Source organism: Panthera pardus, unplaced genomic scaffold (assembly GCF_024362965.1).
Source record: "Panthera pardus isolate Hobbes unplaced genomic scaffold, ASM2436296v1 HiC_scaffold_11, whole genome shotgun sequence".
Classification (NCBI taxonomy): Eukaryota; Metazoa; Chordata; class Mammalia; order Carnivora; family Felidae; genus Panthera; species Panthera pardus.
In genome coordinates this window covers 22,312,235-22,338,785 of record NW_026526666.1, presented here as the reverse complement: position 1 = coordinate 22,338,785, position 26,551 = coordinate 22,312,235, and the positions used below count along the sequence as shown (strand labels likewise).

Below are 26,551 nucleotides of genomic sequence, written 5' to 3'. Positions count from 1 at the left end.
GAGGCAGAAGACATAATAGTTTATAGAGGGTAGTGACCATGTAAAAGAAATGGTTGGAATGTTTCTGAAATCATGCCAGGATGTAGAGAATTCTAGAACTAGATGGCAATGTAAACAGACCCTCACTTCACTGAGAACAGAAGAGATCCAGAGAGGTTAAGTGACTTGCCCCAAATCCCAGAAGCTAGTGGAATAAATGAGGAGAGGTTGGCTTCTCCTGGTGGTGAGACTGGCCTTGGTTTCCCTCTGTCACGCTGCCCTGTTTGAATTTGTACCTATGCATGCCATTTAAGCCACAGCCATTCTATCTGTGAAAACTAGCTTAGATACCTAGACCTTGAATGGCACTGTAGACTCATTCTTGACCTATTCCTTCCTTTAACAACACTATGTGTTAGTGTGTTTTCTCATAATTCATGTTTTGGAGATTCATTGTAGTTCATCTGAATATGCTACAATTAAGATAGTTTTATAAACTATGAAGTCCTATACTATATTATAGTATATATTATTAGTTATTATTATTGTCAGTATTTGAAGGAGACATTTATCTGTATTACCTACAAGGCAAAAATTACTAAGGAATATCATTATACATATATATATACATATACATTTGTATACATATACTGTAGGAAGTGAAAAATTCTACTATCACCTTGTTGACCTATGACAACCTCCTTTGTGGCACAAGCTTTAGTAAACTTCCTTTGATCTGCTAGTATTTCTTCAGTTTTAACTTGATTTCAATATATTTATAAATGTTTTAATTTTCACATTTTATATGATTTTGAGATACTTTACCAGAATTGGTTCCCAGCCTCCCACTTAAAATTTGTTATTCACACAAGAAAATGTTTCTTTTCTTGTGGATTATGTCCTGCATATGAGTGGTAGGAATATACACAATACATTCTTTGACTTCTTGTGCCATCGTTCATATTAAAACCAAAGTAATTTAGCGCTGAAATTTCTTGTGCAAGTGTTCAAAAGTGAGTGTGATGTTTAAAGCATCCTGTATCAATGACATGCACCTTTCTACCTGCAGCCTTGGTCTAGATTGGCATCTTATTCTTTTCTGACAGCTACATTTTGATAACTAAGAGGGATCTCAACTCTCATATTCCCCAAACAGAACTTTATCTTTCTCCTACTTAAGCTTCTTCCACCTTTCCCTCTTCTAGTAAATGATGCTACTGACCCAATTGCTCAAGCCTTGAATCCTTGAAATCAGCCTTTATTGTTTTTTCTTCAGTGACCAGATCATCAACAAGTCTTGTGTGTCTCCAGAATCATATCCAGATCTGGCAACTTCTGAGTATCTCCACCACTACACCTGAGTAAATGTGCCATCGTTTCTTGCCTGGGTTACTGCAAGTGCCATGCATCCACTAGCATATGGAAGCTTCATGAGTGCAGGGAGTTTTCTGTTTTGTTGACTGCTATTTTCCTTACATTCAGAGCAGTGTCTAGCATGTACTAGGTATTCAATAAGTATTTGCTGAGTTTTGGTGAGCCTTCTAAATTTTCACCCTGCTTCTACTTTTGACCCACCTCAATCCATCCTCAACCCAATAGCCAGAGTGATGTTCGTAAAATAATATTTTAAGTCATATTACACCTTTGCTTAAATTCTCTAAAGCATTTCCAAATGTACTTTGGATAAAGTAAGTATTAACTCTACCCACAGCCTTCAATTCTCTGCAAAGTGTGGCCCCAAATGCACCTCTCTGACTTCTTATATCACTTTTCCCTGTTGACTCTGCTTTTACCTGGTTTTTATACGATTACTTCTTTCTTGCCCCGTCAAGCCTCTGCTTAAATGGCACCTACGTAGGCAGATCTTCTCTGATCTAAAATAGCAATCCAGGCACTGAGTTACCACAGCCTTCTCTTTTATCTTCTTTATAGTATATGTTCTTTCTCATATTGTAATTTTTAAATTCTTACCTGCCTTCCTCAGCTACAATGAAATCTCCATCAGAACAAGGACTTTGGGGGTGCCTGGGTGGCTCTGTCGTTAAGTGTCAGATTTTGGCTCAGGTCATGATCTCGCAATTCGTGAGTTCAAGCCCTGCGTCCAGCTCTGTGCTGACAGCTCAGAGCCTGGAGCCTGCTACAGATTCTGTGTCTCCCTCTCTCTCTGCCCCTCCCTCACTCGCACTCTGTCTCTCTCTCTCTCTCAAAAATAAATAAACATTAAAAAAAAAAAAGAAAAAAAAAACCAAGGACTTTGTTTCATTCCATCCATATTCCAGAACACAGGACAAGGCCTAAGCGCTAGGAGGCTCTCAGTAGCTATTTGTTGAATAAATAAATAAATAAATAAACATATTTAAAATATAAATAAAATAAATAAACATACAATAACATATTGTATGTTAATTGTCCCTTTGTGACTATAATTCCACTAGTTTAAGAGGATCTCTTGAGACTCTGCACTCACAATGGCCATGAAAAAAGGAAAAGAATGGAACTGACCTGTATTACTCTAGGCCAAGAGCAAAGTAAATTTTCCCAAATAAGAAGGAAAGTTGTTGGTTCTTATGATTAACATGCTAAAAGCAAGTAAGTTATCTGACCTAGATAAAATGTCATGATAGATTCCATAAAGTGTTTTGCTAAAATTGATAGACTGTCAATTTGTATTTTTTAAATTGACCCGAAAAAATCAATATTATCTAGCAACTGTAATCTTTTGAAACACAGTTCTTTTGTTTGTCTTGTCTTCTAAAACTGTTATAATTTACTCTTAAAAATTGCTTCTATTATTTTTACTGAAAGTTCCTTAGCAGATGGCAATTATAAGAATGAATCTCTTATTTTTTAAAAACCATTTTGCTAATCGTCAGGTAATTTCCCTTCTCTGTATTGCTGCATAAAAATGGCAAGTTCATGCTTTTTTTTTTCTTTGCTACAAAATAACTAGTGAATAAAATTCCTAATGCCTGCTTATACAGATCTTTTAAAATATCTTTTTAAATCTCATTTTAAATGCAATCAGAAGATGCCTATGCTTTTATATATCAATTCTGCATCTATGCCCAAATTAGTACATACCATCTGCTAAAGTTCTTCCATTCAAAAAGAAGTTTTGTTGATGAGTATTTCAAGAAATGAAGGATACCTCTGAAGACAAGTATTTAAAAGTGAGCATTATAAAAAAAGAAGTAATGATTTTAATTTAATTCATTACATTGTCTGGCAGTAAAATACCATATGGGACAACAATGCATAAAATTACTATTTCCTCAAATACAAATATTTTGTTCAAATCACTCTTTCTTAAAAACAAATTTGAAGTAGAATACAAAGAATAAATAAAATACAAAGAATACAAAATTGAAGTAGAATACAAAGAGAAAGAAACACCCAAAAGAAGAAAAATATGACTATCAATATTTTGAAAACAGATGAGGGTCTTGAAACATGTTTCTATAGAACTGTAAACAATATTAATACATGGGGAGAAAAATGGTATCACTGGAAAAATTGGTAGTTTCAAGAAGGCTAATGTCTGAAATGACTAAGGTACATAACATTACTGAAGGAAATTATTTTCATTCAAAAAATGAATTTATTATATTCATATATATACATATATAATTGGAACTCACTCTGATATATATTATTAGTGGAAATACAGAGGTGAGTAAGATTAGACCCCCACTTTAAGATTTTCATTTGGGGGGCACCTGGGTGGCTTGGTCAGTTAAGCGTCTGACTTCAGCTCAGGTCATGATCTTACAGTTCGTGGGCCCCACGTCAGGCTCTGTGCTGACAGCTCAGAGCCTGGAGCCTGCTTCAGATTCTGTCTCCCTCTCTCTCTGCCCCTCCCCCACGCATGCTCTGTCTCTCTCTGTCTCTCAAAAATAAATAAATGTTAAAAAAATTTAAAAACAAAAAGCTTTTCATTGGGGAAGCAGAGCAAAGGCTCCAATTAACCTATAGCAGATAACTGTAATAAAGAAGAACACATACAAATTTCCTAAAAAGAAGTACTAGGGAATTAAGAATGAGGAAATTACTCTCAAAAATATTACCATGTAAGGCATTATGGAAAAGGTGACATTTGATAAGTATAACAACAACAACAACAATAATAATACTAACATTTATAAAATATTCTTCATTCCATATATTATTGAAAATTACTTTCAATACTTCATTTAATTGTTACAACTTCCTGTGATGATGGCTACTATCAGTGTACCTATTTCATAGAAAAAAATACTGAGATTTAAGAAAAACATTTCCAAGGTCCTATTGGTAGTAATGAGTGGAAGAATGGATATTAGAACCTCCTAGGTGCCTTGAAAACCATATGACCCCATTGGGTTTGACCACAGTATGTTGAATTCAGAGTGTCCACACTATTTACACACACACGGGTACACACACAGACACACACACACTATAGGAACAGTACTTTCATTTCATGGTTATGTCTTCACTGGTACAGTTGAACAGACTCTAAAGTAATCATCCAAAAAATTCAATGGCAAATAATATCTGTAGTAGAGAAGATTTACTTAATTTTCAGATTGGACATGTTAAGTTTTGTTCACCTTTCTGCAGAAGACATCAAACTCACTTTACTGGGGCATTAGTATATTAAACTGAGAAGATCAAATGTTATTTAGGTAAGTGTCAAAGGTTTCAGACCTGATTCCCATTTACAAAATATCTGTATGAGACCTAAAATTTCATTATCCTAAAACTTTATTACCATTCTTGGGAAAAAAAGCATAGAATACTGGTTAAGAAATAAGACCGGAGCTATGATTCCTGGGCTCAGAATCAACCTTTGCCACTTACCAAAGGAGACTGGACTTCTTCACCTGAAAAACAAAGATAATAATAGCACCCATGTTATATCATAATAAAAAGTCTTAAGTTAAATGAGTTAAAATTAATAAAATTACTTAAGATTTCTAAAACAAAAAAGTGACTGGCACATAGTAAGCACTATATGAAATATTGTTGTTAAAACTAAAATATATTTAAGTGGATTTAAGTGGAAAATCTCAATCACACATATGCACATGAAGCACTGCTTTATTGGTCAAGACTGAAGCTACCATTCATGCATTATGGGAGAGGGGAGTGGTGAGGAGAAATGATCACATATTTGGAGTGATCAAATGATCATGTGTTCTAATGCAAGAAATAGAAGTGATTTGATGTACTTTTTGTTCTCTCTACTGAAAAGCATCAATCTGAAAAACAGGAGGACAATGCCAGATAAATCTCTATACATAATTAGTTGTTCCAATAAACCTAATTCTCACCTCATTACAAAAAGACCCTTGGGAAAAGAAGGCATAATGCTGTTTTCTACACTTATATTTTTAACTGGACAACCAGAAATAATGGATGATCAATAATGTCTTCATCAAAAATCTGCCCTGTTTAGTCAAATAAATATTGTGTCTTCTACAAGTAACAAAGCCTTAAGCTAAACAGTTCTTTTTCAAAAATGTTTATTTATTTTTGAGAGAGAGAGAGAGGCAGGTGGGGGGCGGTGTGGGAGACAAAGGATCCAAAGCAGGGCTCAAATTCACGAACTGGGAGATGATGACCTGAGCTGAAGTGGATGCTTACCCGACTGAGCCACCCGTGTGCTCTAAACAGTTCTTAATAATAATGTGACATAAACTGAATTTTCAGATTCTGAAAGGCCTAGCATCAATATACATGCAGTATTTTCTCTTAATCTTTGATCCTTGCTGGCCAAGCCCATGTCCTGTTCACCATATTGTAGTTAGCATCGACATAGTACTTGGCATATTGTAGGTTGAGTGAATTAATAGTTGAATCCCTAACACAAAGTCTAGAAAGTAAATTGTGTGTAATTTAGGTTTACCAGACAAACTAAAGGGTATCCAGTGAAATTAGAATTTCAGGTAAACAACAATTTTTAGTATAAGTATCTTCCAAATATTGCATGGGACATACTTATACTAAAAATCGCTCAATGATTATCTGAAATTATAATCTCACTGGGTGACCTGTAATTTCATTTGCTAAATCTGGTAACTCTAGTCTAGTTATTATAATAAATTAAGATTTATTAATTTATTCAATTAGTCATTCATCAACAAGTATTTATTGCTATATTAAATTATTAAATGATGTACTACAGGCCCACCCCGTGCTAGGAACAATTCTGTGCCCTGACTCAGCAATAAATAAATAATACTGGCAGACTCTCACTTCATGGAGCGTGTATTTCAGCACAAATGGAGGGAGGGATGATGAAAAATACATAAGTGAAGTATTAAATTGACAAGGTAATTTCAGTTAATGATTGGTGCCATGAAGAAAATCAAGCAAGATGATAAGGGTCAAGAGAGAAGGATGGATCAAGGGCTACCTTAGTAAGAAAGTACAGGAAGTCATCATTAAATGATGAGAAGAGGCCAGTTGTACAAAGAGCCAGAGGAAGAGCAAACGTAAAGGACCCTAAGTAGAAATGAATTGGACTATTTCAGGAAAAGTGTGAAAACCAATTAGACTGTGGTGGGCAGGGGCTTGGGGAGTTGTATAAACATTGTACAAGAAGATGTAAGAAACTGAAGCAAGAGCCAGTTCATGCAGAAACTTATATTCCATGATGTGACATTCAGATGGTATTTGAGTAGAATGGAAAGCACCAGAGTGGTTGAAATAGGGAGTGATATGATCAAAAGTATTTTCAAAAGACCTGTTGGTTTGCTGGGTGGAAAATGGATAGATAGGGTGTGGAGGGGAAGAGTGAGAGTACAAGACCAGAAGGCAGTCCAAGAGCAAAAGTGAGGGACAACACAGGCTCATAGGCTGGTGACAGAGGTAGGTGAATTGGAGATATGTTTTGAAGGAGGAAGCAAGAACACTCATGAAGGGCTTTGACTCTGAGACCGGAAAAGAGTGGTGAGAGAAGACAGCCATTTGTTTCCACTTAAAGATGCACTGATCCTATGTATGACCCATACACAATAATAAACTACTCTTCTATATCCTTCTTTCTCAGTTGCCTATATTGGCATCATCGGTGGTTAGCCTGTATTTCCTTGAACTCACAGATGTCTTCAAACCTGTGCACTCTGGATTTAGCTGCTATGATCGGAGTCTTAGCATGCCATATATTGAACCAACCCAAGAGGCAATTCCATTCCTCATGTTGCTTAGCTTGGCTTTCGCCGGACCTGCAATTACGGTAAGAATTGCCCCCAAATTATGTTTGTCAGTCCCCAAAACTAAGAATGGCCACATTTGTGTAATAAATGTGTTAAAAATAAACAAAAGGTGAACTCTAAATCTTGGAACAGAGAGATCATGTCTTTGAGATATTTTGAAAATATCATGGGACTTTATAGTTGAAAATTACTGGCATTCAAAGTTATAGAAGATTATATGATTGCAAAATTGATGGGTCTCTAATGTTTAATTTTATAAATGATTCTAAAAATGTTAATAACTGTATAATTCCTCTTGAATGGCTAATATGATGTTTCTGATATACTTCCTAATTAATGTGTTCTTTTGGTATCTGAAGGCTGGAAAACTGGAGGGGAAAACCAAATAATTATACAGCCAAGAGACTTTCTTCTCAAAATGCATGTAGATATCGCTTACAGTTCCATGTTTACTGGGTTAGCACTTTCTATTGATTAGGAGCACTGAGCACTAGCAATTGTAAAGTAAAAAGGTCACAACTCACACTTCTGGCATACTGGCTCATGCACACATGCACACACACACATGTATACACAGAGACAAATAAAATACTTTAGATTCAAAACAGGCATTTGCATTTTTAAACATGTAATATAAAATAATGCCCTAACCTACTGGAATTGAATTAAAAACATAGTTATTTTTAGTTTGCTAACTTACACATTATGAATAAATGCACTTTTTCTCTTTTAAAAAACCTTTTTTTTAAAAGTTTATTCATTTTTGAGAGAGAGAAAGACAGAGCGTGAGCAGGAGAGGGCAGAGAGAGAGGGAGACACAGAATCCAAAGCAGGATCCAGGCTCTGAGCTATCAACACAGAGTCCGACACAGGGCCCGAACCCATGAGCTGTGAGATCATGACCTGAGCTGAAGTCGGAGGCTTAACCGACTGAGCCACCCAGGTGCCCCAACACACTTTTTCTTAATTCATTAATACATAAGACTAGACAGAGAAAGACAAATATATGATTTCACCCACATGAGGAATGTAAGGTACAAAACAAATGAACATAAGGGAAGGGAAGCAAAATAACATAAAAACAGGGAGGGAGACAAAACAGAAGAGACTCTTAAATATAGAGAACAGAGGGTTGCTGGAAGGGTTTTGGGAGAGGGGGATAGGTTAAATGGGTAAGGAGCATTAAGGAGGACACTTGTTGGGGTGAGCACTGGGTATTATACATAGGGGATGAATCGCTAGAATCTATTCCTGAAATTATTGTTGCACTGTATGCTAACTAACTTGGATGCAAATTTAAAAATTAATTAATTTATAAATAAATAAATAAATAAATAAATAAATAAATAAATAAGACTAGGCAAGCTTTTCCAGAAGGCTTCTTCTGGAAGAAGATTCTGCCCCTAGAATCCTACATAAAGAACAAAAAACAGGTTTGAAGGTTAATAATATTTATTTCTACCAGTAGGAACTTTTAATTTGCCTTTATCATGCCCATGAATATCAGAGGAAGTGGTTTTTGAATGACAAGCTGTATTTGAATGGAGTTTTTATAGGATTCCCTAATGAACTGACCTATTCTGGTTCAGCACATCAGCAATTTTAGAAAAAGAATCTATGCATAAACCTTCCAAAGTCTATACTTTTATGTAGCCATGAATTTGCTTTAAAAATTTTCCCCTATATTAAAAATCATAGCATATGTTTACACTCTAAATAAATTATACAAAATATTCTCAGAAGGTAAGGTAGAATCCAAAATTAATACTCCATAGAACTTTTTCATACTCAAAATACTTTGTAAGTTAATGAATTATTTGAACTCTAGTAACGCCAGGGTAATTGGAACTATTCATGATGTGCTTAGAAATAGCTGAGACTCAAACTAATAAAACATATTTAAAGTGCAGTGTTACTCAGAATAATAGCATTTTCTGTCATTTCTCTAACGACTTATTAAAAAATTCATATCACCAGTCATTTGATAAGAGCAAAATGGATATATGCTTTACACTATTACACCAGGAAGCATTTCTCCTAGTTAGGGTATAATCCCCAAGTTTATTATAATAGAATATTTGAAATTAAATTCTGTACAAATGTTCAGGACTCTGCCGAAAAGATTGTGTTGATATTCAGTCATTGAAATGATTTGTTTTTTATATATCCAGAAGCCTTCCTTCCCCAGGGTATTTTATTAAGTTGCTAAGAGAGCAAGTCTAACTGTGGCACTTGCTGCTGGCACCGTTTAGCCCATATTGATCCCTTTGTTGACACTGTTACATGTCCTAAGGACAATGACCTTGGCCTCATCACGGTGTCCCTGCATCTGTGACTCCTTCATTTCCCATAATAAATTCTCTATATGCAATTTAGAGATGCTTTCTGGGGATTCTAAGCCAAAGCTTGCTTTCTTGAGCCCTGAGAAATGACAGGGGAAATCTGTCATGGCTGCCTCCCACCAAAGTTGACCTGGGGAACCCAGTGCCAGTTCCTCCCACAAAGAACCCACTGGATCTGGGGGTCTTCACAGGGCCTCTCTAGTGGCTGCATGCCTCTAAATGGAACAAGAGGCAAACTAGGGCAATATTTATACCCTGGGGTCCCTAAATACCCCCATATCACTTGGAGTTCCATGATATTCCAGGGTGTCAGTGATTCTTACACATGGTTTCATAGCTTTGTGTAAACACTCAAAGGTAAAACAAATCTTGACTTTGCTGCCATCAAATATTGTTTTCACATCTTTCTTTTCAAATATCATGCTTCTTCTAGATTTCTTTCCGATTTCATTTTCCCTTCTCTATTTTTAGGGCCTTCTCCCAAAACATTCATTTTCCCAACATTGGTCTTATGTCTATAGTCATCTTGTTCTAGACTCATAATTCTGCCTCTAATCTTCCTACATAGTTAACAATTGTAACCTCCTTCCCCTCTTTTCCTGAAGGTGAAAAATAACAAGTAGACTCTAACCGCCAACTCTCAAGGATGCTGTTCTCCTTTTACCTCTATGGTAGCATAAACCTGTTGCAAATGCGGTGGTGAGCACAGGAGGGGAGGCAAGAGCAATCTTTCATTTGAAAATGGCTTTTGAAGCCCACTTCTGTGAAGAGAAGCACTTCTTGTTTTCACCCATTCACCTGGAGAGAAGATCAAGAAAAACAAAGACCTCATGTCCTTGGTATTCTTCAAAAGAATCTTTATATGAACAAAAGAAGATCGACTGATTTTTTTATACAGGGGCGCCTTGGGTGGCTCAGTCAGTTAAGCGTCTAACTTTTGATTTCAGCTCAGGTCATGATCTCGGGGGTCGTGGGATCAAGACACAAGTCGGGCTGCCCTGATAGCACAGATCCTGCTTGGGATTCTCTTTCTCCCTCTCTCTCTGCCCTCTCCTGCTCTTGCGCACGTACATTCTCTCTCTTTAAAAAAACAAAAAACAAACAAAAACAAAAAAAAAAACAAAAACAAAAAACAAAAAACAAACCCAAAACTCATGTCCACAATATTCTTTTTTTTAAATTTTTTAATCTTTATTTATTTTTGACAGAGAGAGAGAGAGAGAGAGAGAGTGCAAGTGGGGGAGTAACAGAAAGAGAGGGAGACACAGAATCCAAAGCAATCTCCAGGCTCTGAGCTGTCAGCACAGAGCACGACGCAGGGCTCAAACTCACCAATTGCAAGTTCATGACCTGAGCTGAAGTCGGACCTTCAACCGACTGAGCCACTCCAGGCACCCCCACAATATTCTTTAAAAGAATCTTTATATAAACAAAAGAAGATCGACAGATGTTCTTATATAGGCATTCAACTATAAATCTTTTAGTGTTTGCTTTTCAGATTTTTTAAAATGCTTTGAGAGGTTTTAAAAATAACTTGGCTTTGTGATGTTGAATGAGAAACTGTAAAAGTTCCTTTCATGTCTGTGAAATACATTTTATGTCTCTGAAATTGCCCTTAAATTGGAAAATTTCATCCTTAATATTCACTTTTCGTTTACTTTAAAGTGATAATGAAACCAGCATTTTGTTCAGTCCTTTGGAGACTGTGTCCCAGGGAAAACAACAGAGAGTACCATAAATCTTCATGAAATCTATATGAAAAGAAAAGGATGTATATTTTCACTTCCCTGGAAGTAAAATTTTATTACATATTCTTAAAGGATAAGTATATCTAACTTTATAGAAGAATTCTATTGGAATTGGATTATGTTCCTAGAGGGTAACCTTAGCTTTGGGAGACTATACAATCAAAAGGTAGAATATTAAATGTATTAGGGTTTCCAAAAGACATTCACTGCAAATTTAAACACTGAAGATACTATGATAAATATTATATTTTTGTCATTGTGCTTTGTTTTTTTCACAAGGAAGACTTCTTTGATTGGAGTGCTTCCTCTGGTGGCTATTCTTAGGGCACTGCCCATATGATTAATAAAAAGCAATATATTTCTCACTATGCCTTTTCTGAAGTAGAGTCACTTCAGAATCTTTTCCAAAAACCTGCCCTTGATATTGGACAAGCCAAAAAAATTATCATTTCTTTTTTGGCTGTGTACAGGCTAAACAGAATATTGTGAAAAGACGCTTGTCACAAATTGTTTTCTATTTACAAATGACAAAAGCAACAAATAATTTTACTGTCAAAGGCTAAACTCTGAAACCATATTTTAGCACAACAGCATGCCATTCAGAAAGAGGAAACAAGCAGGTGCATTTAGAAATAAATCAAGAAGCATCTCCCCTCCCCCTGAGGAGAATTCCATCTTTAAACAGAATTGAGCCACTTTGAAAATTCATGCAATGACATATAGCTCAAGGTTAAATGAATAGAAGTATGAGGAGAAAATTGATGTGTTTCTTAGAGAGGACCAGTGGGTGATGTCAAAATAATGACAAGAAACCTCTATCCATAATCAAGCCAAAGAGTATTAAAGTACTCTCTTGACATACGAGTTTTGAGCATATTACACAACTAAAATAAAACCCCTGAAATCTCAAGGTCATTTGAGATAATGACTATTGTGTTGTGTGATAAGATACATTTCCCTAATAGCACTATACAAATAAATGTGTATATAATTTAGCTTTCATGGGCAAAATGTGAATCATTACATATAATTGAAAATAGGGGAAAATTATTCACAGAATTATTGTTGAGAAAGTGAAGATGAAATCAGTATTTTTTAACCATACAACAATGCACTTCAGGAATGAGTGGTTAATGTTCTTGAAATGATGAATTTGAGATACCCATTATCTTATGCTTTGTGTGTGGAATATCATGTCACATCTATCTGTGCAGAATATAGAACTTACTGTGTTTCTTGTGTCTAACTTACAGTGATAATGTAGGATGACATTTTTCAAGAAGTATAATTAACTCACTGTTCAATTATTTGAGAAAAAAAAACCCTCCTTTTGATGATTTCTGTAAGATTGATTTTAAAGATGTTTATCATGTATGCCACATGATCTTCACACACGTGTGATTATTGGTAGAGTTCCATTAAGAAAATTATTTTTTATACAAATTAAGATTCTTTGTAATTGTACACATACCATAATACCTAAAGAATTAAATATAGCAGATTGAACATTCAAAGCAGAAGGTCGTAGGCTTACTGTCATTAGTTTTAAAAAAAAACTATAGTTTTAAAAACGTCATAAAATAAATGTTACACTAGTAATGAAAACTGAGAAGTTTCCCTTGGGAAATCTGTTTGAGCCCCTAATCATGACCATGACTTTTAAAGTGACACCATCACTTGTATCTAAGAGACTTCTGGTGTCTCATGTAACTCAACTTTCCTCAGCTCCACACATATCTACAAATCAATGTCGCATTTCATAATAATCTCTTAGGCACAATAATCTTAAATATTTGAAAATTTTCTTCATAAATAAAACTCATAATTTCAAGTCTTACTTCTCTCTCTTTTTTTAAAATTTATTTAATGCTTTTATTTATTTTTGAGAGAGACAGAGACAGAATGCAAGTGGGTTAGGGGCAGAGAGAGAGACACACACAGAATCCAAAGCAGGCTCCAGGCTCCGAGCTGTCAGCACAGGGCCCGATGCGGGGCTTGAACTCACGAGCTATGAGATCATGACCTGAGCTGAAGTCGGATGCTCAACCGACTGAGCCAGCCAGGCTCCCCTCAAATCTTACTTCTCTTGTATAGAATAACCAATGACCTGAATGCCCAGGGTAATTAGCCAACAAGAATCCCACAATGAGGGTAACAAATGCAAATCCCACAATGCCAGGCATTGTGCTAGACAGTGAGAATTAAAGGTAAATAAGAAATGTCTCATCCCTCAGAGACTTGTATTCAGGTAAAAGACAAAAAAATAAACTGTTCAAGTGCATTTTAACCAAGCTTTGCTAAGAGGGAAGGATGAGGTGCTGAGGAAGCCACAAAGAAGGGGACCTAATTCAGTTTAGGATGCTGTGGGGTATTTCAAGGAAAGCTTCTTAAAGGAAATGATGCCTAAATGCATTGGGTACCTTCCCTGATGTCCTATGTCTTGGAATCCTACAGCAAGTATACTTTTCTTTATCTTAACCTAATCCTTCTGATACTATAGCATGGCTCACTGTCCATTGTAAACACATTTTGCAATCTTATACCTAGGGAATAACACCCTGCTCACCTAAATTCTCTTGTAATCTGCATTCTCCAATAAAGTAGCTACCAGCCACACCTGGCTATTTTATGTTAAATCTAAATCGATTTAAATTTTAAATACTGAAGGTAGCTAAATTTCAAGGCCCAGTAGCCACATGTGGGTAGTAGCTACCCTACTGGACAGGATGGAAAATATTTCCATCGTCACAGACATTTTTATTACGCCGCTTGGCTTTAGATAGCACCTTTCTAACCCTGTGCATACTTTCCAGGGATTGAAACTTCTGCTCAATCCCAAATTGGTTTATTGAAATAATATGCCAGTAAAATTTCCTAATCCTAACTTTGGTACTTATTTTGTTCCTCGTCATCCCCACCAGTCATCTTGTTTTTGTGCTTTTAGCAATGAAATGCCAAGACTCAAAGGGTTAGGGCAGGATCAGTCATCATGCAATTAATCAAGTAGGTATCGACCCTGGGTGTCATTGAGCAAAAAGGCCAAAGACTGAGTGCTCCAACTGCATGAAAATGCCAGGATGTTACCACAGCCTTGACTGGTACATAGGCACCCAGAAGATCCAACCAGAGCTCTTTACAGTGCCCTGATTGCTTCTTCTCACTGCTCCCTCAACTACTCAAGAGAACTTGCTCACATCTCTAAAGCTTTTAAGAAAACTACATCTTTACCTTGTTGAACTGATGATGTGTTAAGAGATAAGGTAGAATTAATTTGTACCCACTGAGTCCATTCTGAACACTGCCTTGTCTTTACAGATTATGGTAGGGGAAGGAATTCTCTACTGTTGCCTGTCCAAAAGAAGAAATGGGGTTGGACTGGAGCCCAACATTAATGCCGGAGGCTGCAACTTCAACTCCTTCCTTAGAAGAGCCGTCAGATTTGTTGGTGAGTGTGGGGAACCACAAAGAAAGGAATTTTTTTTTCAAATAGAAATGTTATATTTAATTACAGATATTAAGTCTTTAAAGCTATAATTTAGATGTATAATTTCAGGTCCATGATGAGTTTTACATTATACGAAAAAACTGTTAAAACACTAAGATTTGGGCTTTGTATCTGTAATGGGTTATTTACAGTTATAGCGCTTGTTCTGAGAGCTAACATGCCATACATTTCAGTATATTTTTGTCTTAGCTGTGGCTGAAGCATAAATTTACCTTAAAATGGTTTCTCTGGATCTGTGTTCGTTTTTTAAAGTGGAGAATAAATGTCAGCAGGCCATTATGAATAGATAACTCTTCAGAAATTAGTTTAGCCACATCAGTGATTCCATTTCAATTCTCCTGGAGTGTTTTCATCCAGAAGTTACTGCACATGGAAATGTCACCATAGAGAGAGCTGAATCATGGCTATTTATCCTTGGTTATATCCTCTAACTTTGCCTCTTATTTTTTATAAGGCCTATAGAAAATCAACATCTGAATCTAACCAGTATCTAAACCTTCATCTCTTCTGATTAGCATGAGACTATCCTAATGTTTGAGTCACAGGCCTTTTTGTTCTCCAATAGGTCAGTAAAAAATTTACCTGTAACCTCTCAGCTCAAAGGAATAGGTCATTTCATTTAATAGCTAGAAGATAATGAAGTACAACCTTCTTCCCCACTAGAAGAAAAGTCCAGTCTAAGTCATGCCCTAGACTTGCTCCACTAAGCAAGGCACTTGGAGATGGTAAGACAAAAAAAGGCCCTTTAGCAGGGTCACAAACTGAGGCAAGGACAGAAATCTTAAGGACACATAGCTGATCTGAGGAAAATAAATTTTTGTAACAAAATTCTGTGGACAAGGGGGCATATGACCTCTGTGAAAAGCCTCATGCCTTTGAGGATGGTCCATCCTTCCCTAGAGAACAGTGCCCAGAGTCAGCAATCTCATCCTCCATGGGTCAGGAGATTCTTATTCTCCTAAGGCAGACATGGATGGGCTTCCCCACTGAAGCGAACTCCTCTCTAAGACCTTGCATACTTCTGGGAATTAGAATGCAGAAATGAAGGTTGTGTCATGAACCCCAGTCGAGAGGGTGGAGAAGGAATTGGGAGAGTAGTTGCTAGATGGGATAAGCAGAAAAGGAAAGTGGAAAACAAGGTAACATGCAGGCCAGTGACCGTGGTCTGGAGGAGTCTACTGATGAATTGCCCAGCTGCCTCTTGCAATGATTTCTATGAGAAAAATCACGAATAAGAATCCAGGATGTCAATTCAGAGTGAATCCAGGGTGTCAAGACCATGTAGAGGAAGCAGGTGAGTGAGCAGAGCTAGACTCCCAGGCAAGGGACCTGCATCAGAATTTGTGAGTTTATGGTTTGAGACTGGCCACAGGACACAAAAGAAAGATAGGATTTGGGTGAGGAGATACAAGAACATCATTTCTGAATTCCAAACACGCAGGAAGGCTCCCACAGCCCCGGACCCAAGATATGACTGTTTCTGCGACAGGACCCACCTGCCCTCTTCTCTGTTTTAATTAGCATTCCTGATATGACTACAGCTTGTAGGGAGTTGGAACCAGTTCTGTAGGGTTTAGGAACTACTGGAGAGAGCGAGCCCTGAAAGCTCAAACATGTGAAGCAATTTTAAATCATTTTGAATTCTGCTTCATCCCCTGTATTTAATCCTTCTAAAATCACACAGTTGGCCACCTTAATATGTCCTGGGGGTCTTACAAGACACCAATGGCAATGATATTGAGAATAGGTCCTGCTTAACCCAAATGACAAAAATACCTCAAATGACTAACTTGGAGATCCTAATTGCCCTTATTTTAGCAGCAAGTATCCAGTTTAAAGGTTTAGGAATTTTCTATACTGTTTTCTCCAAATTAACTCAGAGAAAATAATCACAACAGATTTGAAGGTTGCCACACTAATGTGTGATAAACATGGTTGATGATGGCGCAATATCAGCATTAGGCGCTAACTTGGTAACAATTTCTTTCCCTCTGCTTGTAGGGGTTCATGTGTTTGGACTGTGCTCTACAGCTCTCATTACAGATATCATACAGCTCTCCACAGGCTATCAGGCGCCATACTTTCTAACCGTGTGCAAGCCAAACTACACCTCCCTGAATGTGTCTTGCAAAGAAAATTCCTACATTGTGGAAGATATTTGCTCAGGATCTGACCTTACAGTGATCAACAGTGGCAGGTTAGAAATTGAGACTTAAAAACTTTCCATGTCAGTGTTTTCATTGTTCATTAATAGTGTGGGGTATCATTTTAGGCCCACATTTTTCAGTCATAATGACTTTGGTTTTATTTATTTATTTTTTTCAATTCAGTGATTTCTTTAGTGGTTATACCATAGAAAACCCATTGGTGGCTCTTTCCAAATCTTCCGTCTGTCTCCAAATTTCAGCCTCACATTGCTGCCACTAATATTCATATCACCAAATTCTACTCACATTTTGTGATCTACCCTTTACTCATTATGGTTTTAGGTTATCACAGTTGGTTTATTTGAGGATATTATAGTTAGTCATGATTTACAGTTAATACGTGTCCTGTATTGACTTATGTGGTAGACTAAATATCTATATTTACATCTCCCTTATATGTTTTAGTTTTTAAACACTATGTGAATTTTCTGTTTGGTAGAGTTTTATACATACATCTTCTTTGAATAAACCCAAAAGATCACTATAGCTCCTAACCTTGCATTTTAGAAAATAAAAGACAGGAAACCTCAAGAAAATACCAATGCATTAAGGTTTGTTTTTTTTTCAGTGAATAAAGTAAAAATTAAGCTTTTTGGCAAGAGGTAATGTTTTGGAAGTTCAAAAGAAATAAATTGCAGAAGGACAAAGGGCAATGAACGATTTTGCTCTAAGAATTTCATGTCATTTAGTGAGTTCCTAAGATCAATTTAAGAGTCAAAAATAAGCTAGTAAGTACTCTTGAAGAACACAGCCTGATATTATGTAATTATATACATTCAAGTTCTCATGGCCCATTCAATAATTTTGAAGCTGCTTTTAAGACCTGTGTCTTCTTCTATTCTTTCTCAATCCTTTTTTACATATCTTGTCTGTATTAAATGGTAAACCTTTTTATTGGGTACCAAATAATTAGGAGGATTTTAATATAACTGAATTTTATCGTTAATTTTTTTTATCCATTAAAATCAATCTCTATTTTTTTCTTCACCTGTCCTTTTCAGTGTCTCTCATATCCTGTGTTCCTCCTCTCTCACCTTGCTTCTTAAATTTAACTAGATTCTCAGCAATTCTTGAGATGATAATTATTTTAAAGTGGAAAATGCAGGGAAACATTTTGTTAAGATTGGACTTCTTGTGTTTTCTAGAGTATAAAAAATACACTTAGATTCACTGCTGTGAGAAAATAATTTTGCTTTTTAAAGTTTTATGTAAATTAAACCATATATTTAGGAGCATAGAAAAAGTTTAAAAGCTTTAAAGTCCTAGGTTTTATGGACCTTTACTTTAAACTGACATAATTCTAATACCAAAGAACAAATATAATGTTTTCCAATCCATTTCAACTCTCGACCATCATTCCAGTGTTGTAACAAAGTGATCATCTGCAAAGCTGGCACTTGATATTGAGAAGTGTATTACTACTATTCTTTCATTCTAATGGTGATTAGCAGTGTTTATTTTATCACTCAGATCTTTCTCCAGAAAACTAAACAGAAATTAAAGTTATCACTTATTGCCTTGAGGCTTTTAAGTTGAATGTTTTAACCACCCAGTGTTCTCAAGATGATTGTTAGCAGTGGATCTGAGATAGAAGACATAATTTGACTGTCTTCCTTTGGCAGAAAATCATTCCCTTCTCAACATGCGACCCTCGCTGCCTTTGCTGCTGTGTATGTTTCGGTAAGTCACTGGCTCTTTTTCATCAATCTGTGTCCTAGAGAAAATTAGAGAAATGAGTGCGGTGTCCAAGTGACTAATTAGATTATATAGCCGTGTAATAAAAGAACAGTAAACTTTAGTACAGCAGTCCTGCAACACAATTGCATCGAGAGCAGAAACTGGGTGATACTGGAAACAATATTACAGTAAAAGAACTTTTCTACACAGTCATAATATTTATTCATCCCAGTATTCCTTCAATGTAATATTGTACCTCATGGCAGGGTACCGTGAGCTACATGAATGTTATAAATCTGAAACTGAAAGAATTGTGTTAAGCACAACACACACACACACACACACACACACACATACATGCTTTACTTTCAGCATTTATGTAACAGTTCAAAGTCAGTGTAAATTTGATAAATGATATGCAATGAATCATCATCATATCTGATTAATACAATAATCCATTAGGTCTTATGTGAGAAAAGTAGACTGAAATTATGTGACAAGTAACGTGGAAACTAAACAGTTATCTGGCTAATTTTACAGCTTCAGTTTATTTTTCAAAGTTTCATGTAAGTCTGTTTTTTACTAGATGAATTTGCTATGTATTTCCTTTTTTTCAGGTATAGAACATAACCATTACAGGGCAAATGGAACAGTAAAATTGATGTTGAGTGTACCAGTTAGGCTTTGAGTTTAAGTTTTTATTTGATTACAATTTAATAGTAAAATGACCTTTCTAACATACTTAACACATCTCTTTCATTTTTAAGATGTACTTCAATTCCACATTAACGGATTCCTCTAAGCTTCTGAAACCTCTCTTGGTCTTCACATTTATCATCTGTGGGATCATCTGTGGGCTAACACGGATAACTCAGTATAAGAACCACCCAGTTGATGTCTATTGTGGCTTTTTAATAGGAGGAGGAATTGCTCTGTACTTGGTAAATAATTTATTATTCTTACTTGATTAACCACAGTTTAAATGGAAAACTTGCACTGAACATTTTGTACTGTAATAATTTACTTGCAATATAGTTTATATTCATGAGAAAATGTTTGGGTGCCTCTCCATTCTAAGCCAAAACACACATCCTACTTTCAGCAAAATAATTTTTTTAACTTTTCCCATGGACTAGAAACTCTACTTTTAGGATTATTGCATTTTATCCTCATCCACACACACCCCGAAAAGAATCAAGGATTACTTTTGCTAGTATAATTTTATAGATGAGGAAAGTAAATATTAGTGAAAGTAAGGTTCATGACAGTGAAGGTTTAGTAGAAGTTTATATAATTTGCCCAACAACACAAATGTAGCATCTGGATATATAGGCACCAACTAATACTGAATTTTTTAGCAGTATTCTGTTTTCAAGCCTGATCTTCTTTCAAAGGAAATATTCTCAGCATAAGGAAACCGAGATTATCCATTTCATGCATTAATTCTTTCACTCATTCATTTTACATTTATTCAGTATATGATCTGTGCTAGGTACTATACTGAGCATCAGAACAGTGAGAATATATAGTCTTAAGAAGTCTTCAGTGTAAAGACTAATAAAAATACAGATGGTTACAATATGTTAAATGATATAATAGGGTGTGAACAAAATGCTTTGGAATAGCAGACTGAAGAAGGAAGTTAGGGAAGCCTTCAGAGACATGATGTGGTTTTTAAGAAATAAGAAATTTTTTTCTTAGGGTAAGAAAAGGAGGAAGGACTTTCAAGCAGAAGAAACTACACAGGCAAAAAGATGGACGCATGAAAAAGCAAGTATAAATGGAAGGTGAGGGAACAGGAAGTATGAGAGATAATGGCCAGTTTCCAGCTTGGAAAACTGGGCAGATGGTGACTTCTGGTCTAGCAGACCAGGTAAACAATGGAGGGAGCAGGTTGGTCGAAGCAGCTCAATTTAAGGATCGACAGGCAGTTGAAGAGTTGGGTCTGGAGCTCAAAAGAGCAATTGATAGTGGAGAGATAGACTTGGAAGTCATGGATATTACTGGAGGAAGCACCATTATAGTTATAGGGGTATATAAAATTGTTAGGTAATAAGAATAAAAGCCAAGAGACACCAACATGCAAGCAGCACAGAGAGGAAGAGGCAATAACCAAGGAAACTGAGAGAGGCTGGTAGAGAAATGAAAATCATCTATAGCAGCAGTTCAATCACGTGATCTTGGTGCACTGTGGAAGGTGTTACAAGAAAATGATTACAAAAAAATAGTAAAAGTGCTGAGGCAAGCAGTGATTAATTTTCATTTTTATAAACTAGCATGGTCAAGATTATTACTTCAAATCTCATGCTTACTCACATGCTTTCTTCCGTGGCAGAGAATGTGATCCAGGTAAAGATAGTATTCCAGGAATTGGGCATAAGCTTGGGTTTCTCATGCGAATGTTGATTGGTGATGTGTGTTACAGAATAAGAAGACTGAGAACTGCATCCCCGTAGTTCAAGAATTGCCTTCACACGTGTGTGATTTCATGGTGTCCTGGAATTAGTATGGGCTCCATAGTCTGAAGATTTTGGGCTTGAATCTCAAATATCCTTGACATTTGGCCAAGTTACATAGTCTCTAAGAAGCTTGTTTCTTCACCTATGAAATGAGAATAATAACTACTTACTTCATGTTATAACAAGGATGAAGCAACTATATTTATTAAGCACAATGCTGGGCACTGAATGTTGAACAATACGGGCAGAGGTTATTTGCAGTCTAGTGGATGATTTTCCTAAACTTACAACAATTATTACAATTATTAATACAACATTAGGTAGGCCTGCTCATCCTGGGAAATCTGGCAGCGAGAGCATAGATAGATATTATTTAGAAGAAAATTTCAACCGGGATTAAAGTGGTTGGATAGGCAGAAGCTTGACTTTATTTAATTTCTGTTTGCATGCTATGCCCTGAGGTTGCATATTCATCAATTCTAAGCCAATGCTGTTTTAAATTGTTAAGCATTCTATAAAATGTTGATTCCATGGGATTCTTTTGGCTTGATTTGAAATGGTAGACCGTGGCTACCATTCATGGAAATTAATACCCAAATAGGTATCTGTTGCTTGCTCTTATCTCCAAACTAAGCATCTTAGAAATTGAAAATCCATCAGGGATTTGGCCTTCTACATGTAAAAAGTAAAAATTCTGAATCTGAATTTTTACTTTATCCAGATTTGTATCCCCCAAATCTAAAATAACACAAAATTGGTAGGTTAAGTATGAAAGCAAGATTAAATAAAATTTAGCTCAAATTTAGTGTCCTAGCACTAAATTGACCAAATATACACTTCCAAACTTGAGACCGAGTTAAAAAAAAGAATGTGGGTGCCCCAAACTAGTGACAATTTCTGCCCTGTCTTCTGAGAATTCTGCACAATACTGAACACACAGGGCTGTGCTCGATCTGAGTCATAACAACATTTGTATCTGACCTCACTGCAAAACCTGATGACATGTTTTATGAATGATTTGGTGTTTCATATTTTTCACACCTCTCCTGCTTCCCATCATAAGGTGTGATTAAAAAGGAAGGTAAAATAAATCAGTTAAGCTATTCAAGGTGTCACTCAACAAGAGGTTCCTAAATCCAGAAAAATGAAATGCTTTGAAAAGCAGAAGAATGTCTTGTTTCTCTCATTGTCTGTCTTTTTGTTTTCTCTCAAAACATACAGAGGATAGATAAGATTCACAAAAACATCCAGTGGGATGGAGAAAGGAGAGGAAATCCAACTAATAACAAATAATGGGCTCCTTATTTCTGAACAGTTAGTTCAGCGATTTATGATATAACTTACAAACTACTTCCTGAGTAATTGTACTTTTGGTTTTTTGTTATTTGTATTAGTCAGCAGTGTATAGACAGCATATACCTTATTTATATGCGTCAGTGGGTCCTCTAAGACAAACTCTTAGTAACCATGTCTTCTAGTGCATGATGTTCTTGTTTCTTTCCAATACCAGGGCCTGTATGCTGTGGGAAATTTTCTGCCTAGCGAAGAGAGTATGTTTCAGCACAGAGAAGCCCTCAGGTCTCTGACAGACCTCAACCAAGACCCCAGCAGAGTATTATCTGCTAAAAATGGCAGCAGCAGTGATGGAATTGCTCACACAGAAGGCATCCTCAACCGAAATCACAGAGATGCCAGCTCACTGACAAACCTCAAAAGGGCAAACGCTGATGTAGAAATCATCACTCCACGGAGTCCCATGGGGAAGGAGAACATGGTTACCTTTAGCAATACCCTACCTAGAGCCAACACCCCATCCGTAGAAGACCCTGTCAGACGAAATGCCACCATTCATGCCTCTATGGATTCTGCTCGATCAAAGCAGCTTCTCACCCAGTGGAAGAATAAGAATGAAAGCCGCAAGTTGTCCCTGCAAGTTATAGAGACTGAGCCTGGACAGTCACCACCCAGATCCATAGAAATGAGGTCAAGCTCAGAGCCCTCCAGAGTAGGGGTGAATGGAGACCACCATCCTCCCAGCAATCAGTACCTCAAGATCCAGCCTGGCACTGTCCCCGGATGTAACAATAGCATGCCTGGAGGACCAAGAGTGTCCATCCAGTCCCGCCCTGGGTCCTCGCAGTTAGTGCACATCCCCGAGGAGACGCAGGAAAACATAAGCACCTCTCCCAAAAGCAGCTCTGCTCGGGCCAAGTGGTTGAAAGCTGCAGAGAAGACCGTGGCCTGTAATAGAAGCAACAGCCAGCCCCGAATAATGCAAGTAATAGCAATGTCCAAGCAGCAGGGTGTCCTGCAAAGCAGCCCCAAGAACACCGAAGGCAGCACTGTCTCCTGCACTGGCTCCATCCGCTACAAAACCTTGACAGACCACGAACCCAGTGGGATCGTAAGAGTTGAGGCTCACCCGGAGAACAACAGGCCCATCATACAGATCCCATCTACCGAAGGCGAAGGTAGTGGCTCCTGGAAATGGAAAGCCCCTGAAAAGGGCAGCCTTCGCCAAACTTACGAGCTCAACGATCTCAACAGGGACTCAGAAAGCTGTGAGTCCCTGAAAGACAGTTTTGGCTCTGGAGATCGCAAGAGAAGCAACATAGATAACAATGAGCATCACCACCATGGAATCACCACTATCCGTGTCACCCCAGTAGAGGGCAGTGAAATTGGTTCAGAGACGCTGTCTGTTTCTTCTTCCCGCGACTCTACCCTGCGGAGAAAGGGCAACATCATCTTAATCCCTGAAAGAAGTAACAGCCCGGAAAACACGAGAAATATCTTCTACAAGGGAACCTCCCCAACACGGGCTTATAAGGATTGAGTGATGGGATTCAATCCCTTGAGCGACACTCCCCCCCCCCCCCCCCCCCCAGAAGACCATGTCTTGATTCTCCCTCTGTGCTCTGTTTTCAGTGGATTGGGAAGCCTTCTCATCAAACTGGGTCATCTTACCATCAGCCCGGAGCTCAATGACTCTTGAGAACTACTACACGCAAAGCTTGTAGATTTCACATCGAGGGGAGGGAAAAGCACAATGCAAGAACCTAATTAATATGATAAGTGAAGAATCTTAAGACCTATCTTCAAACTCAAAAGGTTTGCAGAAGGCAGTATCAGAAGAAAGTGGTTTCCTTCAGTGTATACTATTTTACTTTCTGAATGTGCCAACTTTAGGGATTTTTCTTTATAATTAGCTGTGGGAATCCAGAACACGGTTCCCTACAGCAGAGGCCATGCAGTATTATATATTCATTTTGCAGAATCTGCGCCTACAGCCCAGTAAGGGTGGTGCTGATTATTATAGTACACATACCATGTAAACTCTCAAATTCTATTTAGCTGTGAAATAGTGGCGTGCAATTCCTTGTCAAAGAAATGCTACTGTATTAAGAAGATGCTGGCTGCTTTGTGTTAGAATAGGACACCCCGCAGCTTCTCTGTAGTGGCTCTGTCACAGTCAAAAAATGAAAAAGTTTTGTGCATTTCCTCAAAATTATGCTTTCTTCAACAACAAAAAATGTGTAGGAATATTTTCAGTGAAAGGGAATAACTAGTACTTTTCTACATAGTTTTTTTTCTTGCTGCTTACTTTTTATTTAAGTGTAGGTACTACTAATGATTCTGTTTTTTAGTGAGTAAATTTGCATAACTCAAAAAATACATTGTTTTAGAGTTTTTCAAAATTGTTGTGATCATATTTTGCATTTTATGGCTCCTCCTTTATTTATTAATTATTTTTTTGATGTCATAGATATGTTTTTCTATTTTTAAAGCAAGAATAACAGTTGACATTCCTTGAGCAAAATATACTGCTGTGAATTTATAAACAAGAAATCTGAACCAACACTTGACATTGTGGGTTACATTGCCAGCAATGTTGGTTGAGTCTACCCTTGGACATCTCCAACCAGCTGGCTTAGGTTGCTATCTTAATCAGTAATCCAAAAACTCTGTTTTGTTCCAGATTAGTCATTTTTTGTATTCTAATAACCAGTAAATCAGAGCAACAGTAGTTAGGTTTTACCTTCTTCCCTAAGATATTTTTGTCAATTGGACATCAACAGGAAGAATCTGGAAAAAAAAATGCAAATTGATAAACGAAAGTATCTCACAATATAAATTAAGAATGTATTTCTTCAAAATATCTAAATAGACACAGTTTTTGTGCTTAATATGCAAACAACAATTTTGCTACCTATCCTGAATAAAGCCTTCAGCCTAAATCAAAGGAAACAAATATTATCAATAAGAAGAAGATAAAACCAAAACATTTGGAGGTGTTTTCCAACTTAAAAATTTAAGTGTGGAGAAATATTTGGTTCTTGGAATTTAGTATCAAACCTTTTTTACACCATTTCTTAAGAATTCTAATATACACTTGATGATTGCCAAGGGGATAAAAGGTAACAACAAAGCTGGTTGATCTGATCTGTTTTCAGTGAGAACAGAAGGAAGGGGTTGTTAAGAGATAAAGACTATCACATCATTGTCAACCTCTACAGGAAAAGGGCAAAGCTTTCTAGAGTTAACCAACCTCCTAAGAGCATTAGGGATTTAGCTGAAACCAGCAGAATTGAAAACTCTGGCAATAAAATATGATTCAACTATATCCCTTCTGGCAATTCCTTCTCAGAGAGGGGAGTGGGAGTAAAATGTTGCCTTCCCCACTTCTCACCACCGCCACCATCACGGCACTCCTACTGGCTTTTGCCATTTCATAGAGAGGAAGGTGGACTGGTTTTAGTACTCTGAAGAAAAAATAATAAAGCTGCAGCATTTCAGGTGCAGTATGATATTTCCTAATCTTTCCTATTTCTTAACAAAAGATTTTAAAGTACTTCTCTAGTCATTGAAGGTTTTTTTTTCTTTACATAAATATTGATATATTCTTTTTCTACTCAAAGTGCCAAAGGCTACAGTTTTTAATGACTGAACAAATTGTACCACATTGTTAAGGAAATATAATGATAGTCGCTAGAACTCAGACCTCTGCATGTATATTTGATAATACATCTTTTGTAAAAAAAAATTACAAAAATATTTGTTTACATTCCACTGGTACCTTAATTTAAAATAAATGAGACTAACAGGTGGTATCTCTTCTTAGTGTTCTATTTATCTGATTTGCTAATGAGAGCACTTCTTCCTTTGTTAGGCTGTGCTTTACTGATTAAACCAAGTATTGAATAAAGAGAGTAATTATCTTTTTAAAGTAAATAAAATTATGAAAATATATATAATATATATAAAGTATTGTGTTTAATAAAATGTTATGCAATGTTTTCCAAACTGATAAAGTTTGTAAAGTGCTATAATGTATTTTGTTAAGTACAGATTAAAGCTATTGTGTGAGTATATTGTGCTAACATCATAGAAATAAAGATTAGATTTCTTCATCAAAATTGGAACATTTTGATTTT

The 26,551-nt window shown here is 36.6% G+C and overlaps 1 protein-coding gene across 2 annotated transcripts in view; it reads left to right on the top strand.

Annotated features, from left to right (window-relative positions):
- PLPPR4 (phospholipid phosphatase related 4) overlaps window positions 1-23,981 on the top strand; it is a 39,716-nt gene extending 15,735 nt beyond the window's left edge. Inside the window, exons 2-7 of one of the 2 annotated variants that reach the window (XM_053892081.1) lie at window positions 7,013-7,198; window positions 14,584-14,713; window positions 16,775-16,970; window positions 18,603-18,660; window positions 19,425-19,598; window positions 22,627-23,981. In XM_053892081.1, coding sequence (XP_053748056.1) covers window positions 7,013-7,198; window positions 14,584-14,713; window positions 16,775-16,970; window positions 18,603-18,660; window positions 19,425-19,598; window positions 22,627-23,952 — 2,070 coding nt within the window. In that variant the 3' untranslated portion in view covers window positions 23,953-23,981. Of the gene's footprint in view, window positions 1-7,012; window positions 7,199-14,583; window positions 14,714-14,810; window positions 16,068-16,774; window positions 16,971-18,602; window positions 18,661-19,424; window positions 19,599-22,626 lie in introns of those variants that run through there. The other variant, XM_053892083.1, reaches the window with a different exon arrangement.
- The last annotated feature ends 2,570 nt before the right edge of the window (window positions 23,982-26,551 follow it).